The sequence below is a fragment of the Neophocaena asiaeorientalis genome, unplaced genomic scaffold, assembly GCF_003031525.2.
Source record: "Neophocaena asiaeorientalis asiaeorientalis breed wild unplaced genomic scaffold, Neophocaena_asiaeorientalis_V1.1 scaffold240, whole genome shotgun sequence".
NCBI lineage: Eukaryota > Metazoa > Chordata > Mammalia > Artiodactyla > Phocoenidae > Neophocaena > Neophocaena asiaeorientalis.
The window spans coordinates 2,208,609-2,227,428 of record NW_020185331.1 but is presented as its reverse complement, the minus strand read 5'-3'; the positions used below and the strand labels follow the sequence as shown (position 1 = coordinate 2,227,428).

At 37.9% G+C, this 18,820-nt stretch overlaps 1 protein-coding gene across 3 annotated transcripts in view; it reads left to right on the top strand.

The window, feature by feature from the left end:
* HPSE2 (heparanase 2 (inactive)) overlaps positions 1-18,820 on the top strand; it is a 551,090-nt gene that overhangs the window by 324,520 nt on the left and 207,750 nt on the right. For all 3 annotated transcript variants that reach the window (XM_024734988.1, XM_024734987.1, XM_024734986.1), the window contains one exon: positions 10,447-10,494. In XM_024734988.1, the coding sequence (XP_024590756.1) occupies positions 10,447-10,494 (48 nt within the window). The remainder of the gene's footprint in view (positions 1-10,446; positions 10,495-18,820) is intronic.

Sequence of the window (18,820 nt, the reverse complement as noted above, 5' to 3'; positions counted from 1 at the left end):
CTCTTTAATGACTTTTCATTGCTCTTAGGATAAAATTTAATCTCCTTACCACATCCAGCAAGGCTCTACAATGAGCAGTCTGGCTGCTGCCCAGCTCTTCATTCTTATCTTCTCCAGATTTCTCTTTTCCTTACTTCACTCAGGCCTCACTAGCCTGCTATGTGCTAAGTTTCTCTCTTTTTTTTTTTCTTTTTTTTTTGGTGGGGAGCGGGGGTTGCACAACACATGCTTTTCTTTCTACCTAGAGTGTCCTCTCAGCTTGCCACATGGCTGGTTTCTCCTCACCCATCAGAGTTCTTTCTTGAATAGCCTAGCTAAGTGATTCTCTATCAGCGCACTCTGTTAGTTCTCTTTATGGCATTTATCACAAGTTATAACTGCATATTTACTGTTTATTTTTTGCTTATAGATCATAAACTCCATAAGAGCAGGAAGTTGTCTGTTGTATTTACTAATATATATTCAGTGCTGGCAAAAAGCCTAGCACACGGTGGGTGCTCCAATTTGTTGAATGAAGAATGGAAGTTATACTCATATTTTACCGAGCTGCTAGTGGCATATTCTAACCTGAACCTAGGTTAGAACAGAAAGCTAGACAGGACCTTTAACTCCCATGGTGGCCCAGAGAGCTATGGAAAGCATTCCAATTTGGGCAAAAAAAAAAAAAGCAGGAGAATTAGGAAGGAAATAATGGTCTTTTCCATCACAGCAGACCACATTATGTGTGCTGTGTGCTCAATGATCTACAAAACAGAAACAGAAAAATTGCCTTTTTATATCCAGAATTTCTATCTTTAGTTCTAATTACCAAAACTTCTACTAAGTACCTAATGCTGATTTATAGACTCCACTGGTACTCAAAGCATAGACAAACAGTGAAAGCGGTATGGGTAAGGATGGAAAGTTCACTATGTTCCTATACACAGGCTCTCATTACGACTTTTGAGGGCCCTGGGCATTTTTGACCTCGTGGGTCCCTTCCTCCATAAAGACATATTAAATCAACAGCCTTCTGTGTTCTACTGTAGTAAGTCAATATAGCAGGATTGGGGGCAAGGGTGGAGATAGCAGGAATGTAAAGAGCATACACTTTAGAACTAGATGAGACCCAGATCAGCTTCTAGCTAGGTCACCTTGAATTATTTAATCTCTCTAAAACCTCATTGGTAAAATGAGGCTAATGAAATTATCTATTTCTTAGGCTTATTGTGAAGTTAAATGAGATAATGAATTGAAAGTGCTAAGTGTAGTTCCTGGCACAATCCACACCTAAAGAAATGTCGGCTACAATTGTTAAGGACAAGTGAATTTCAAATTGAAAAGGCAGGGTTGTTTTTCTGACTTTTTGCCTATGGCTCAATGTAGCCTTCTAAGCAGTTCAGAGAACTGAATGAGATTGAAAACTAGAAAGATTAGCTAAAGTAACATTGCATTATAATGAGGGTGATCACAGCTTCTGCCTACAAACCTGCTTACACCACATTCTTGTTTGGAGTGGGAAATTGCACAGCTGGGGACAGTTTGGTGCACAGAGAAATCATCACAGTGTTATTCCTAATAATTGTTATGTTTTATTTCACCTGTGAAAGAGTATATGCCTTAAACTACAGGAGGTGAGAACAATTTATTCCTCTCAGTTTATAAGAAGAGAGTTTCCTTCTCTGCCTGTAGAGAGAGGCAGGGCCTTCCCAGCAGCTGTTCCGTGCTAATTAACAAGGAAGCATGGGCTAGTGTAAAGGTCTGCTCCCTGGCTGAGAATTATGCTAATGACTGCTTACTTCTAAACTTGCTTTTTTTTCTTTTTTTCTTTTTTTTCCTGGACAGGACTTCTTTCTTGATTAGAGAGACAGCCTAATTCCTGACCCAAGCCCAGGGATATCAGTTATGGCTATTATGATGAAGGATGTTTCTCTCTTCTTCTGTTGTCAGAGAAGTCAGATGGGGGTTAGAACATTGGAGAAGGAGATGGGTGTCCTGGGACATAGATTTAGGTTTGACACCTATGGTCTTGGGAAATATCTTCCTCACTTTCTTTTTTTCCATTTCTTGCCTCCCTTCCCCATTCTACCTTCCCTAAGAACCCTACTTTTCCTCCAAGAATGACCTACCCTAACAAGTGCTGCTGAGATCACAGTCTGTAAAAGGTGTGGCCCATGGTCCTCCCTCAATGGAAGCACCTGGAGAGCTTCTTTAAAATGCAGCATGAGATATAGTACAGAGAGGTCCCGAGTCCCCTTTATCCAGTTTCTCCCAACAGTGACATCTTGTGACACTATAGGACAATATCACCACTAGGACATTGGCATTGATACAGTGAAGATACAGACCATTTCCATCACCACAGGGGTATCTCATGTCACTCTTTCATCCTCATTCTCGCTCTTTACTTAAAACTTTGGCCAACCACTAATCTGTTCTCTATTTCTATAATTTTGTCATTTCAAAAATGTTACATAAATGGAATAATATAATATGCAACCTTTTAGGGTTAGATTGTCCACTCAGCATATTCCCTGGAGATTCAACCAGGTTGCTGCATGTGTCTATAGTTTGCTCCTTTTCATTGCTGGTAATGTTCCATGGTGTGGGTAGACTACATTTTGTTTAACCATTCTCTCACTGAAGGAGCAAAGTATGAGAACTACTGCCGTATAATATAGACAGAGCAGGTCTTATTATCTTATTTTACAGATTAAGGAATGGAGGTACACAAACGCTAAGTTATTTACCAAGCTCACGTTTATGGGGTGCCAGCAGTGTGCCTGGCAGTACCCTTGTTTCTTCATGTATGTTATCTTGTTCATCTTCACAATGCCTTTGGGAAGTAGGCTCTCTCCATTTGAAAACATTCAGGGTGGTTAAACAACTTACCCAGGGTCACATGGCTAATATGTTGTGGAGCCAGGTCTGAAATCAAGTATCTATCGGACTCCTAGGCCCCTGCTCTTTCTACTTTGTGGTGCTGTTTTCCTGAATTTTCATCTTTGAGTGAAGCCGCGTGGTCTAGCATACTGGAAAAAATATATAATACTCTTCACCTTAGTTCCATAGTTTTCACTCTCATAGACTCAGCTTCATACCAGGACTTGAGCTTTTGGAAAGTCTGCTTTTCTGTGTGAAATTCTTCACGATATCTTGATGCATTTTTCCTCCTTCCCACCCGGCTCCACAGCCAGGACAAATCATATCAGGTCAGTTATAGCCTTCTTTGCCTGAATCCAGCAGCATTTTAGACTGTCGAGACATGTCTGTCATAATATTCCCCTAACCAGCACCTTCCAGCTCCAGCCATAGCCTTCCAGATCTGTTTCAACATCTTCTTTCACCGTCCCTCACCCCCTGCTATTTGTCTTCATTCTAATCAAGCAAACCTATTTTGTCCTTTCTGTATTATTGTCTCACATCTGCCTCCATTTTATTCCAGACATTGTTCTATAGCCTCCCTCCTCCCAAGTCCCCATTAGCAGCATGAAATAGCCTTCATCTTGGGGGCCAGTTCCAGGTAATAGTGCCTGGCACCGTATCCTGAGAAGGATTCGTAGGCCAATTCTGAGATTAGGGAAAGAGTATTGAGATCTGTTACCAAGGTCTACCATGGGTTCAGAAAAAGGGAGCACATATCACAAATTTGCCATCTCTGCATGGTTAAAGCAAGGAATTTAAAGTCAGAAATGGATTTGATTCTTAGCTCTGCAACTTAGTTGGGTGATCTAGAGCACAGTTTCTTCATCTATAAAGTGAAAGTAATAATACCTACCTTATAAGATTGTACATTATGTAAACTGCTTACCAAGTGCCTGTCAATCAGTAAGTGGTAGCTAACTTATTTTTTCCTTTCTTCATTAAGATCCTTCTTAAATTAAGCCTCATGGGTGTAACTTTTATTGGTAAGAGAGATTCTGTAGAGAGTCTCACCCCTCTCAAGAAGTCCTTGTATGTTAAAAACTCTATAAATCTATCAAATTAAGGGAATTATAAGCTAGAAGAGAAGCCTCAATAGAGAGCTGCACTAGCCATTAAAGTCAATGAACATATAGCCATGCTATTTATCAGCCTGCTGCAAGTGTAATATTATATATAAATATGGGTGGGGAGAGAAAAAGGAAGGGAAGGAGGGAGGGAGAGAAGAAGGGAGGCTTGAAGGGAGGAATGGAAGGAGAAAGAGAAACGGAGAGAGTAGAAAGAGAGCGAGAGAGGGTGGGGAAGAAAGAGATCAATATTTTATTTCTTCTAGAGCTTAATATATAGTTAACCTAGTATAACTTAATATATAATTAGCCATGGAAATGTAAGTGACTTTGGACCAAATAGAAGATGCCTGGTTTGCTGTAACTCAAAATGAATAATTTCCTCACAAGTTTTTCCTAGTTTTTGTGTAGAATGGCTGTCACATCTTATTCATGTTAGTTACATAACCAAAGATTCTCCTTGTGGACAAGGAAAAGAAGGATCAGGCTGCCACACTCTTACTGAAGTTTGTAGTCATTTGGACATCTAGTTCCCCATGAAGGATTTATCCTCTTTACTGGGAGCAAAATTCAGAAACCAGTTTTCAGGGTTGCACTGTGTGGTCCAGAAGCAGAAATCAAACTCCAAAGACCATGAATAAAGATGTGGCTTATTATAAGAGAGAGCTGTGATATGCACTGGGAGAGACGGCTCCACAACATTGCAGATACGTCATATGTGCAGGTGGATAACAAAGGAAAGAAATTCTCCCAGATTTGGGGTCCCTTGGGGGAGGAAAGGAACTCTCACAATGAAAGGGGATATTTTGTTCTTTTCCATAGCAGCATATTTGCTCCAGTGGGAAAGATTCCCCAGTACTGAAACGTCTGCCTGGCACTGGCCAATTTTCTTAAGTACAGGTCTTTGCCCCTTCCCTCACTTATCCCTTTTTGAGTGACTGGATGTCAGCATGAGGACAGACATCTTCTATTCTCTGAAATAATCTTCCAAGATTTCTGTCTTCATAATTCAGGTATGGAGACATCCAACCTTGGAAAACCAAGATCTTTCCTTTTTGTCATTATTCACATCCTGGGTCATCTTTTACTTGTTCGTTCATAGACCTAAATCTAGGGATTAGAATGGAGGTGGATGGTTGAAAACGCTTGGATGATACTGGACCCTAAACAGAATTTCACTTTCCCAATGGTGTTTCACTCCTGACAGCACTAGTCTGTGTGCATGTTATTCCACCTCTAATATTCCTGTTGCTGAGCACTGCAGCTGTGTGGAAGTTATTCATTTATGTGGTTTGGGCCAGTTTCTGAGAAACAGGCAAAACTAAGGAGCAGAAGAATCCATCAATGTTAGATTTGAACAAAGAAAATTATAATCTTTTTGGACTTGTTGTCCTCTGCAGTGCCAATATAGATATAAAAACAAAGTATGGAAATGATGTAGATACACGGTAGATACAGAGAGCCCTAGTGTTCAGAGAGGGATAATGGGGCTGGGGAGAATTCACCAAATTCACTGGCTATAATGTCTATTCCATGGAGTTTTGTCTAATCAGGTTCCTTTATGTGTTATTTCTGTCATTTGTTTTTGTTTTTCTAGTTTTTTTTTCAATCATTCAAAGACTTCTGAAAACAGAACATTTGCTCCATTTTAAATGAATTTTATACACTTCTCAAAAAAACAAAGGTATGTTTAGTCATTGTGGTAGTATTTGGAAATGCATATTTTGTTTGACATTATTCCTGAATTAGATTCTTCCTCATCAGAATAAGTGGAGAAATGCTTCCATATGTTTGAAGTTGTTCTCATCATTTTGCCAAGAGGGAAAGAATGTAGTTTACAACAGTTTTCATATGAACATATATTTAATAATTTTTTCCCATAAGGTTAGCTAAAACAACTTTTCTACTGCTTAAATATGCTACTAAAGTTAAGATAATAATATCATTGGTCTAAACATATTAAATAGTGATTGACAAATTTTTTAAAATATTAAAATGAAATGAAAGTATATTTTACTATTTTGATTTCTTTTACAAAATAAGACTTTAGGTAAGGATCTGACTTTACTGTTTTCCCAAATAGCTACAAATCACATAGCACTATTAAAAACATGCTTCAGTTTTTCACATACTAAATTCTTTTCCATGTAATAAATTCTTATATATAAATTTTTGTAAAAAATCTCTTCTGTTCCATAGATATCCTTACTAATTCCTGATCTCTTTACTAAGATCTCCTGACTAATGCCTAGGAATGTTTTAATAATTGCAGGTTTTATGGTATATTTTAATGTATGGTAGATCAGATAAATGTCTTTTCAGTATTACAGTTTTTTCAGAACATTCTTGGCTTCTTTCAGATGAATGTTAGAATGATTTTGCAACGTTTCAAAAATATCTGATGGGATTTTTTTATTAGAATTTCATTAAACCCATAAATTAGGTTAGGAAGAATAAATTGATTTTCCTACCCAGGATCATGGTAGGTCTTTTCCTATATTCAATTTAAAAATATTTCCCTGTAAACTATATAATATTCTATATATGGGTCCAGTATATTTCATATTTAATTATAGATATTATAGATTTTCTTTGCGGGTGGGGGAGGGGTGTGGGGAGAAAACATTAGCATTACTTTAAATGTTCCTAACTCTAGTTTTCCCATTCTTTTTATAATATAACTTTTGATAATGGAAGGTTATTTAAAGACTTAATTATCAACCTGTAGCAGAACAAACTATTCAATGCATATGAGGATCTCCAGATTATAGTATCATACATAACAAGTTTCCAGCTTCTAAGACACCAAATTAGATGTGTTCTTAATTGCCTGTCCAGAGCCTTTTAGCCAGGCAGGGCATTGATGATTATTTTTTCCTCCTAATTTTCTTGTGAATGTGTAACTGTTATCATCAATGACTATTTACTTCAAGTTCTTTGAGGCATTTTCAGAAGGATTGGAGTACATTCACCAACACCAGCATTAAAGTCTATTCCTGGACTGCCCATCTTAGGCAATGGCATTACCACAGTTAAAACTTTGGGGTTCTCTCTTACACCGCTTCCTCACTTAAACTCACCTACCGAGTCCTCTTGAGTGCTCCAACAGTGTTTTTTTCAACTGTGTCTTTTTTCGTTCCCACATTTCAAAGCCTCCCATCACTCTGCAGTCATCTCCCTCCATTTTGTCCACACCACACTACCTTTCACCTTTACCATAGCCAGAGTGATCTTCCTAAAACTCAAGTCTGATCCTGACACACCCTCACTTGCTTAAGCACAGGATAAATCCAACATGCAGGAGGAGCTAGCTGTATTTTACAATATTGTGTTGGGTGCTAATCATACAAAGATAAATAAGACCTCGACTTGTACCGAGATGTTAAGGAATAAAGGCCAGATGTGTTAGCATCGCAGGCTAGCAACTAGTTATCTGACCAGGCTGACTTCCTACCACTCCCTTACCTCTCCCCTGATATCCAGATATCCTGGACTCCTGAGAAAACACTCACCTTGACTCTATCATGCTTTGCTCAAGCTGCTCTATGCCTGGCCTGCTCTTCATGGCAAAATCTTACCTTCTTTCAATGCTAGATTCAACCTCTTGTGAGATGTGAAGCTTTACTCAATGCTTATCCCTCTTCTAACATCATAGAAGGTAGAGCTAGCTACTCCCTTGACTGATCTCCCACAGCAGTTAGTTTGCACCAGCAATGCAACACAAAGAGACTAATTTGTCTCAGTGTGTGTCTTCTTGGCTTTACTGTGATTGTCTTATAGCAGAGGCCCTGAGTCAGTCACCTTTCGACACCTGCTCCAGCACCTAGTCTTACAAATAACACTGAAATGCTCAAGTCTGTGAGAGGAAGCCACAAGCAAAGAAGGTGCTGAGGCCTTTTATTCTTTTTCTAAAAAATAAGGTAGTGTTTTCTCAAGGCAAAAATTCAACTTATTTTTTTGCATTTTAATAATTCTTGTCCTCAGTGTAAACAGCTTGAAGGCAACATAGGGTTTGGAATCAGAAAACCTGAGTTTAGTCTGCAGTACTCTATGAATTTGAACACGTCGCATAACCTCTATGAGACTTACCAACCTCCACCATAAATTAGAAATGTCTGCCTACCAGGGCTGTTTTGAGAGTTATGTGAAATTATATACATAAGAAGCTGAAAAATATTTTATGGGAAAGCACTCTAAATGTCATTGTAATTTTTATTATGGTTATTTTTATACATAAATGGAGGCAGTTTTACTTTTCAGAGATTTTAGAAATAATTTTGGAGGAGTAAAGCCCATGTAAATAAATATATACATATATATATATATATATATTAATGACACTTGTATCTAAGTTTGCCTAGGTTTTCTAATTTTTAAAATATCCTGGGGAGGGGGTACAAAATTTCATTTCCGCCTGTTAATTTTTGGGTTATCCTACTTCTAAGATTGCCATCAGGTTTCCACATGTAGTATTTTGGATCCTAATCTGTTTTCTTTCTCCCTGGACTTTTCCATTTTTCTCCTGTCTATTCAAGCAGATAGCTGGTTGTGTGCTTATTGACTCAGGGGTGGCACCTGACAGGATGGAGAAGAGAATGCACAGCCTTTCCAGCTTTTGAATTTTAAAGGAAGAATCCTGGGCATAGGGCTAGAAATGGTGAGGAGAGTGGAGCTACCCTCCCAGAGTCAAGAGATTTTTCTGGGCTGGAGAAAGGAGAGGAGAAGGGAAAGAGAAATCCGTGGGCTCCAAAAGCAGAGGGTTCCTATGTCCTGCTTCCTAAGAAGTACTGCTAGGAGGAGTGGCATGATCCCATAAAAATGAGCTGGTTAGGGTGCTGGAAATACTACTTCTCTAGCCAGTAGGGACGTTAGTAACCTGTATAATGTGATTAATAATATCCACCTCACCAAGCAAAGCAATTTTGAGAATTATATGAAGGAAATACATGCGAATACCTGGTACTAAATAGGTATTCAGTAAATGTTATATTCCCTCCAATCCCCATTTATGCTTTGGTCCTGTTCAGCAAACCACTTTCATTCCTCAGTCAACGCTATGCTCCATTTCCCATGTTCTTGCTCCTGGACTGCTGAGTGGTACTAGACAAAAAGAGCAAAAACCATACAGGCAAGAGCCAAGCTGCCTCCCCCTCCTGTTCTTTCCTCTTCCCCTCTCCCTCCCTCTTCTCCTTCCCCTCCTCATTGTCTCCCTACTCTCCATCCTCTTCATCTTCTTTTATGAACATCACGCTGCTACTAAACCAGTAGTCCTGGTATCCCTTCTCCTTCTCTCACCCAGTCCTGCAGAGACTCAATATTCTTCCACCATCAGGGCAAAACAGAGCCTCTGTCTGGGCAGCGCAAGCACGCCCTTTGCCCATGTGTCCTCCTGGCAAGGTTAGGCTGGAGTAGGGCAGGGGTAGGGCATTCTCGACAAAATACCGTCCTTCTCCCTTCTCAGTGGACAAATTCTTTGTTTATGAAGTACTGATGGAAGACTGTTTCTGTCTGAGGAGAAGTTCCCTTCCGGGGTCTCAGGAAAGAGAATTGAAAGTAAGATCTGAAGGAACTGAGATGTTCCTTTTGATTTCCTATGTCTGAGTGGTAACTCTCTCAAATAGTAACACGAGCCATGACAGCGCGTGGCCTCAGAACATGTGGATGGCTAAAAGGAGGCAGGTCGATAATTGAGTTATTCACAGACCTGCAGTTCATGATACCTTATGGAATCTGTGTGGCCTTGGGTGCTCTCTCCTGTCACTATGTTTCTGGTGGGACCCCAAGGGGCACAGGAGGGTGGCAAATTGCTAGCAAGACTTTGCTGAGTGCTTTGCAGGGAAACAGGTCTGGTTTCCGTTTTGAGCTGAGCATCCTGGTCGAGACACTCAGTTCTCTACTTAGCTGCTCCAGAAATGGTTAAATTTCTCTATGTGGTGCTTAGGTTTCTATACTTAGACAGCTGTGGTAGCCCATCACTAGGGCATATTTGTTAGTGCTTCATACTTATATACTTATATAAATAAATTGGGTTTTCCCATGCTCTCTATAGAAGGAGAGGCCTGTGGTTTTTCAAAGGCATATGTTGTGTTGTCATCCTTGGAAAATGTTATCGTTTGTCTCCTAGTAGATCTCAGAATCCTTAGAGAATCGGAAATGTGACAGATAAGTTTTGATCACAGGGAAGGTGATGTGGGAGCCATCAGGCATGGGATTGGAAAGACAGATGTAGGTATAATGCTGTCTTGGGGTCTTGATTTCCAGATGGTAAAGGATGTGTGGAGAGCTGAAAGTGTGATTACTTTCACCTTCTGTACCTTTTAACTTTCAATACCTATGGATAGGCCATCGCTGTGGGCCCTCTCAGAAAGTGTAGTTGCCCAAGGATTGGCCTGATCTCTGTCTCAGCTTATTTTCTTTTAACCCTGGGGATATGGTTTACTTTAAGTTGCAATATCTTTGTTCTTTCTGTTTCCTACAGATTCATGAAGGTGGCAGGAAACACAGTGGATGCAGTTACCTGGCAACAGTAGGTATTCACCATTTTTGCTCTTACTTATTATCAGATGCTGTGAAATGAAAGATAAGTAGTTGTCATGAAGTTATAACTGAAATTTAATAAACTATCTTCCGTGCTCCAAGAAAAAAGTTAAAACTAATTCCAAAATTAATTGTTGGCAATCAGTAACTTTAATCATAATGAAAAATATTTTATTCTGCATTTACACTCTTAGTTTCTGTAAACAACAAGTTCCAAATATTTCCTGAAATTCTTATCCTCCTTCAGTTTGTCGTTGTGAGTCATGGATTGAGTGGGTCTGAGGATCTTGTCATTCCCTTGCTTAAAACCCCCCAATGCTGGGGCTTCCCTGGTGGCTCAGTGGTTGGGAGTCCGCCTGCCGATGCAGGGGACACTGGTTCGTGCCCCGGTCCGGGAAGATCCCACATGCCACAGAGCGGCTGGGCCCATGAGCTGTGGCCACTGGACCTGTGTGTCTGAAGCCTGTGCTCCGCAGCCGGAGAGGCCACAATAGTGAGAGGCCCGCGTACCCCAAACAAACAAACAAACAAACAAAAAAAACCAAAAAACCCTCAGTGCCTTCCCTTTGCATGTAGACCACAAGCCACACTCTCTACTCTGGCCTATAAGGCTCTTTGTGTTTGGCCTCTGCTCTCGTCTGATGCCACCCTGCCCTTACTCATTCTGTCCCAACACACTGGTGAGGACTTTCAGTTTGTAGAGGGTTCACATGCATGTCTGCCTCAAGAACTTTGTATGTGTCATTCCCTCTGCCTGGAATGCTGTTATCTTCATATTTTGTGTAGCTTACTCCTTCTCATCTCTTAAGATTCAGCTTACATGTCACCTCCTTCAAGAGGCCTTCCCTGATGATCCTATCTAAAGTAGACCCCCTATTTAATTGTCTTTCTTAGCTCCTTTTTCCATAGCACTTAACCATAACTTACAATTACTATTTTTTATACCTGTTTTTGTAATTTGTGTGTTTTCTCTTTTACCAGAATAGCACTTATTCAGTTCAACAAGTGCTTATTTAGGCAACTGTTAATTGGGCATTTACTGGGGGGAAAATAACGCCAATGATAATAATAACAACGTGGCAGGAACCTTTATGTGTCTTACTATATCTGATCCTCAGCACAGGCAAATGAGGTCAGGACTGTTTTTATCTATATTTTTCTACAACTTAGAGGAAGGTGTATAAAATCCAAAGATTACACAGAAAGTGGCAGATTTTGGACTTGAAGTTGGTTCTGTCTCACTCCATGGGCTTCTCTTAACTGTTACGGCTTTGGTAACAAGACAATGATCCTATACTGGAAAGATTACATTCTATCGGTGTAATTCAAATCCTCTTCAGTGTCCTCACCAAAAGCTATCTGGATAATGTAGCATAAAGGCAAGAGACTGGAGAATTTATAGTGTTTATAAAGAGGAGTAATGAGATCAGTGTACAAAAATTAGTTGGTAAGAATGTAAGCATTGCTCAGTTATCATGGCTGACAGGGAGGGATCAGAGAAAGTTTTTATCCCCTACTCAAGTACTCTCCATAGTACAAATGCAGTGAAGTGAGCACAGTATTTTTTTTTTTTTATAAAGGAGAAATACATTTTTGTAAATAGTTTGTTTATTAGCTATTTAAAAAAATATTGGCCATCTCTCAAGATAAATCTCATGTGTTTGTAACTACTCTAAAAATACCCCCAAAGCAGGCATGGGGTTGTGTTTCTTTTGGCTCCAGGATCAGCACTCATTTGGGGACAACAAGTAGCACCTGGACTCTACCATTTATTCCTTACAGCCATAATTTTCAGTCAAGACTTGGAATAGTCATGGAACAATTCCAAGAAATCTTGGCCAGGAGGACTCAGTGAAAATTAAAGCCAAATGCCATGTTTCTCTAACCCTGAGAAATGCTGAGGTGAAAATTTCTTAATAATGTAAAGGAGATCAAGAGTCACTGTCAGGAAAAAAAAAAAGGAGAATAGAATTTGTCAGTATACATCTAGCCAAAAGAATCAATTCAATACTAGGATATTGAGCTTGGAGCTTGAACAACCAGAACTCTGAGTCTGAAGTCATAAATAAATAAATCTATATAGTTAGACTATTTTGATTTGGACTTTCATGCTCTTGGATTTTCAGGACCAAGATACACGACTTGATGATTGGTTCTTCCCTCCAACCCATGCAGAAAACCCAGAAAGAGTTAGTGAGATGAAGTTTCAATTACAGGAATAGCTTGTATCAGATATCAGTGATAAATCTGGACAATAATTAAATACACACACACACACACACACACACACACACACACACACACACAAAGAGTGATCAAAAGGCAGCAAAAGCTAGAGGAAGTTATTCAATTCCTGAAAGACGTGAATGGCACTGGTGAGATCTGTTGTTACTTAAGAATCCATACAGTATGAGGTGGCTTTAAACTCAGAAGAAATACATGTCATATTGATTTGAGGTGTCGGAAAAAAAAAGTCAGAAGGTGGAAATCTCAGAAAGATAGAGTAATGGGGCAAAACACCAAATATGCATATAAACTTCCTTTCAAATTTTTGCCTGATCCCTGAACTGTGCATATTTAAGGGAGACTTCAAGGAGCCTGGGAGAAAACAACAGCTGGAAGCCTGAAAAATTTGAACAGAAATTTCAGCTGCTGTCTGTCACATGAGGGACAGAGATTGTAATTTGAATCTCACAAATTGAGGGGCTTGATAAACACCTTGTGCTTTCCAGTGAAAACTAAAAGACATGCCTCAGGAGTAAAGTCTATGTCCCAGGACTAAGGATTTGCCTTAAGTCTAATGTGTAACCACAACAGACTCACCCTAACGAAGTCTGAACTGCAGCTGCTACAAGAACAAGATGACCAGACGTTCATCCAACTGCCTGCTAGATCCCAGACCAACACTCTTCTGTCTCTACAACATATCAACCACACTTTCCAGTATACAATTTTAAAAATTACTAGACATGCAAAGAAACAGAAAAATGTGGCCCATGGCCAAGAGAATGATCTATGACTTGAAACCCTGAGATGACCCAGATAATAGGATTAGCTGACAAGGGTTTTAAAGAAGCTATTGCACATATATTCAAATAGTTAAGGGAAAATGTCCCTATTGAGTGAACATATAGGGAAATATCAGCAGTGACATGGAAACTTTATATATATATATATATAAAACAGAACCAAATGAAATTATTAAAGAAAAAATAGAAAACTGAAATGATGGGAATTCCGTGGTTGTCCAGTGGTTAGGACTCCATGCTTCCAATGCAAGGGGCACAGGTTCGATCTCTGGTTGGGGAACTAAGATCCCACAAGCCATGCGGTGCGACCAAAATATATAACTAAATAAATAACTGAAATGAAAGACTCACTGGATGGGCTTACTAAGAGATTGGAAAGTACAGAAGAAAGGGTTAGTGAACTTGCATACACATCATTTGAAATTATACAGTTAAAGAACAGAGAAAAAATATTGGGAAGAAAATTGTCAAAGGTTCAGCAACCTCATTGCCAATATCAAGTAACATGTGTGCAGTTAGAATCCAGATGACAAGAGAGAGAGAATGAGGCAGAAAACTTTTTTAAGAAACCAAATCTGGGGACTTCCCTGGTGGTCCAATGGCTAAGGCTCCGCACTCCCAATGCAGGGGGCCCAGGTTCGATTACTGGTTGGGGAACTAGATCCCACATGCATGCCACAACAAAGAGTTTGCATGCTGCAACTAAGAGTCTGCATGCTGCAACTAAGAAGTCCATATGCTGCAACTAAGGAGACCGCATGCCGCAACTAAAGATCCTACATGCCACAACAGTCCTGGCACAGCCAAAATTAATTAATTAATACGTTAATAAATAAATATTTTTTTAAAAAAAGAAACCAAAGCTGAACTTCTCTCAAATTTAGTGAAAAACTTTTAGAACCAAGAAGCTAGGCAAGCCCTAAGAAGGAAAAATACAAGGAAAATCACACCTGGACATAATATTTAAACTGTTGAGAACAAAAGGATGGAGAAAAATCTTCAAAGCATTCAGATAAAAATGACACTTTACATAGAGAGCAAAGACACAAATGATGGCTAACTTGACATCAGAAAAAAATGGATAACAGAAGACAATGGAACTGCATCTTTAAAGTGCTAAAGAAGAAAAAGTCAAACCAGAGTTCTCTATCCAGAAAAATATTCTTTTAAAATGAAAGTGAAATAAAGATGTTTTGGGTAAGTGAAAGCTGACAGACCTGTGCTACAAGAAATACTAAAGGAAGTTCTTCAGACAGAAGTAACATCAGAAGGAAAGTTGGATCTCAGAAAATAATGAAATGCTTTGGAAAGTGTAAATTTATAGATAAATATATTTTTTCTCTTAATTTCTTTAAAAAAACCTGACTCTAATACAAATATATAACATTGTATTATGGGGTTTATAACATACAGAGTTGTAAAAATATACGGCAATAATACCACAAAGGATGATGAAGGGAGGAGGCTGTAAATGGAGTTATACTGTTCCAAGTTTTTTTAATGTGAAGTAATACAATATTTACTCTAAGAAGACTGTGAAATTGTATTCCTAGAATTAAGGTTGTGGATAGAACTAAGGTTGCTGACCTAAAGTAGGGAGGTTATCTTGGATTATCCAGATGGACCCAATGTAACCATTAGAGTGGAAGAGGGAGTCAGAAAAGAGGAGGCATGGGAAGATTTAACTACAGAAGAAGAAGTCAGAGTGATGTGATGTGAGAAGGATTTGACCCACTATTGTTGGATTTGAAGGTGGAAGAAAGGGGTCATGAGTGAAGGAATAAGGGCAGTCTCTAGAAGCTGGAAAAGTCAAGGACATGGATTCTTCTCTAGCACTTCCAGAAGGAATACAGCCCTCCTAATACTTTGATTTTAACCCAGTGAGATCCATGTTAATTTCTAACATACAGAACGATAAGATAATAAATTTGGATTGTTTTAAGCCACTGTTTGTGATAATCTTTTAAAGAAGCAATAGAAAACTATAGAAACAATACATAATAACAGAGATTCAAAGTACCCAAAGAAAAAACTAAAAGAACAAAAGGTGGAAAAATAGATAAATCTACTTTCATAGTTGGAGATTTAAAAGCATCTCTTTCAGTAATTAATAGGACAACTAGATTAAAAACAGAAAGGATATAGGAGATTTGAATAGCACTATCAATCAACTTGACCTAATTGACAGTTGTAGGCTGAGTTGAACATACATTCTTTTCCAGTGCCCATGGAACCATTCATCAAGATAGATCATATATGCTCAGCTATGAAACAAGTCTCAATAAATTTGAAAGGATTGAAATCATACAGAATTTTTTAATTGAAATATAGTTGATTTGCAATATTGTGTTAGTTTCAGATGTACAGCAAAGTGATTCAGTTATATATATATATATTTTTTTTTTCAGATTATTTTCCCTGTGCTATACAGTAAATCTTTGTTGCTTATCTATTTTATATACAGTGGTGTATATCTGTTAATCCCATACTTCTAATTTATCCCTCCCCCTTTCCCCTTTGGTAACCATAAGTTTTTTTCCTATGTCTGTGAGACTGTTTCTGTTTTGTAAATAAATTCATTTGTATTATCTTTTAGAGTCCACATATAAGTGATAGCATATAATATTTGTCTTTGTCTGACTTACTTTACTCAGTATGATAATCTCTAGGTCCACCCATGTTGCTGCAAATGAAAATATTTCATTCTTTTCATGGGTGAGTAATAGTCCATTGTGTATGTATATACCACATCTGCTTTATCATTCGTCTGTTGATGGACATATAGGTTGCTTCCATGTCTTGGCGATTGTAAATAATGCTGCTATCAACATTGGGGTGCACGTATCTTTTCAAATTAGAGTGTTCGTCTTTTCTGGATATATGCCCAGGAGTGGGATTGCTGGGTCATATGGTAGCTCTATTTTTAGTTTTTTAAGGAACCTCCATACTGTTTTCCATAGTGGTTGCACCAGTTTACATTCCCACCAACAGTGTAGGAGGATTCCCTTTTCTCCACACCCTCTCCAGCATTTATTGTTTATAGACTTTTTGACGATGGCCATTCTTACCGGTGTGAGGTGATACCTCATTGTAGTTTTAATTTGCATTTCTCTAATAATTAGCAATGTTGAGCATCTTTTCATGTGTCTGTTTTGATGACAAAGAAATTAAGTTAGATATCAGTAAGAAAAATATCTATAAAATACCTAAATATTTTGAAATTAAATAACACACTTTGAAATAATCTGTGGATCAAAGAAGAAATCATGAGGGAAAGTAAGAAATATTTTGAAATGAGTATGATGATATATTTTATCAAAATTGGTGGAATTCAGAAAAAACAGCTTAGAGGGAAATCTATATTCCAATATGCTTATATTAGAAAAGAAGAAACATTGGTATCAATGACCTTTTTTAGTTTCTATCTTAAGAAGCTAGAAAAAGAACAAACTAAACTCAAACCAAGTAAAATAAAGAAAATTACAAAGGTAAAAGCAGAAAGCAATAAAACATAGAATAGACAAGCAGTAGAGAAAATTTACAAAGCCAGAAGTATCTCTTTGAATAGGTGAACAAATTTGAAAACTTAGAGAGAGAGATTGAAAGATAGAGGGAGAGAGAGAAAGAGCGAATGGGAAAGAAAAAACAGAAATTGCCACTATCATGAATAAAAAAGGGATTCTCACTATAGGTCACATAGATATTAAAAGTATAATAAGGGAACATTATGAACAACTTTATACCAACAAATTTGACAATTGAAATGGACAAATTCCTTGAAAATATAACATCAAAATGACACATTAGGGCTTCCCTGGTGGCGCAGTGGTTGAGAGTCCGCCTGCTGATGCAGGGGACACGGGTTCGTGCCTCGGTCCGGGAAGATCCCACATGCTGCGGAGTGGCTAGGCCCATGAGCCATGGCCGCTGAGCCTGCACGTCCGGAGCCTGTGCTCCGCAAAGGGAGAGGCCACAACAGTGAGAGACCAGTGTACCGCAAAAAAAAATAGAAAATAAAAAATGACACATTAAAAATTCTTGATATCATTATAGTATATCTGGTTCATTTTGGAATATCTGGCAATTTCTTATATAAATAAAATAAACCTATTCTATGACAGAGCAATTCCATCACAAGGTATTTACCCAAAGGAAATAAAAACATGTCACACAAACACTTTTATAAGAATGTTCATAGCAGTTTTATTAATGATAGGTAAAAACTAGAAACAGCCCAGGTGTCCATCAGCAAGAGAATGGATTAAACAAACTGTTGTATAGTTGTATAAAGGAATAATACTCAGCAAGATCAAAAAACAAAGTACTGATGCACTTCACAACATAAATGAATCTCAAAATCGTTATGCTAAGTGCAAAAAAAGCCTTATATAAAACAGCATATTTATGTCTTTCCAATTATATGAAGTTCTGGAATAGATTGTGAAAATTAGAAAATTGCCTCTGTAGGTGTAGGGGGTAGAGACATGGATCGAGAGCGAAAGGCACAAGAGTGAATTTTCTGGGGTAATTGTAATGTTCTACACTTTGATAGGGATTTGGGTTACACAGGATTTTGTATGCTTTTGTCAAAATTCATCAAATGATACATTTAAGTTTTGTACAGATCATTGTATGTAAAATTTACTTAAGAAAAAGAACCATAGCAGATATTAGAGAACTCTATTAAAGAACTCTGGTTAATAGTATGATTGATGAAGTGTTTAGGATGAAGTATACTGAAGTCTGCAACTTATTTGAAATGCCTCAAAACATAAAATGGATCAATGGATGGATAGAGGGATAGATAGATTGATAAATGTGTGATGAAGCAAATGTAGCAAAACGTTAATGGTAGAACCTAGGCGGTGGATATACTTTTTTCACTCTACAATTCTTTCCATCTGCTTCTGTTTGAAATTTTTCATAATAAGATATAGGAAAAAAGCCTAAATTGTTATACCTAAATATATTATATAATATTAAATAATATACTGTTGTGAAAATAGTTATGAAAAATAAATAAGAAAATGCTTTTAAGTGAATCAAATAAAATATACAATTCATACCTCAATAATATAAAAATGCACAGAAACTCAAAGAAAAGTTACTAATAGGTTAATAGTATTAACCTTTAGATGTACGGAGTATAGGGATGCTTTTATGGTCATCTTTACTTTTCTATAGTTTCCAATTTTTCTGTAATAAGGATGTATTTATTGCATCCTTATTACATCCTTATTTTTGTTTATAATAGAAACCATCAATACCCAGCTCCACCCTTCCCAA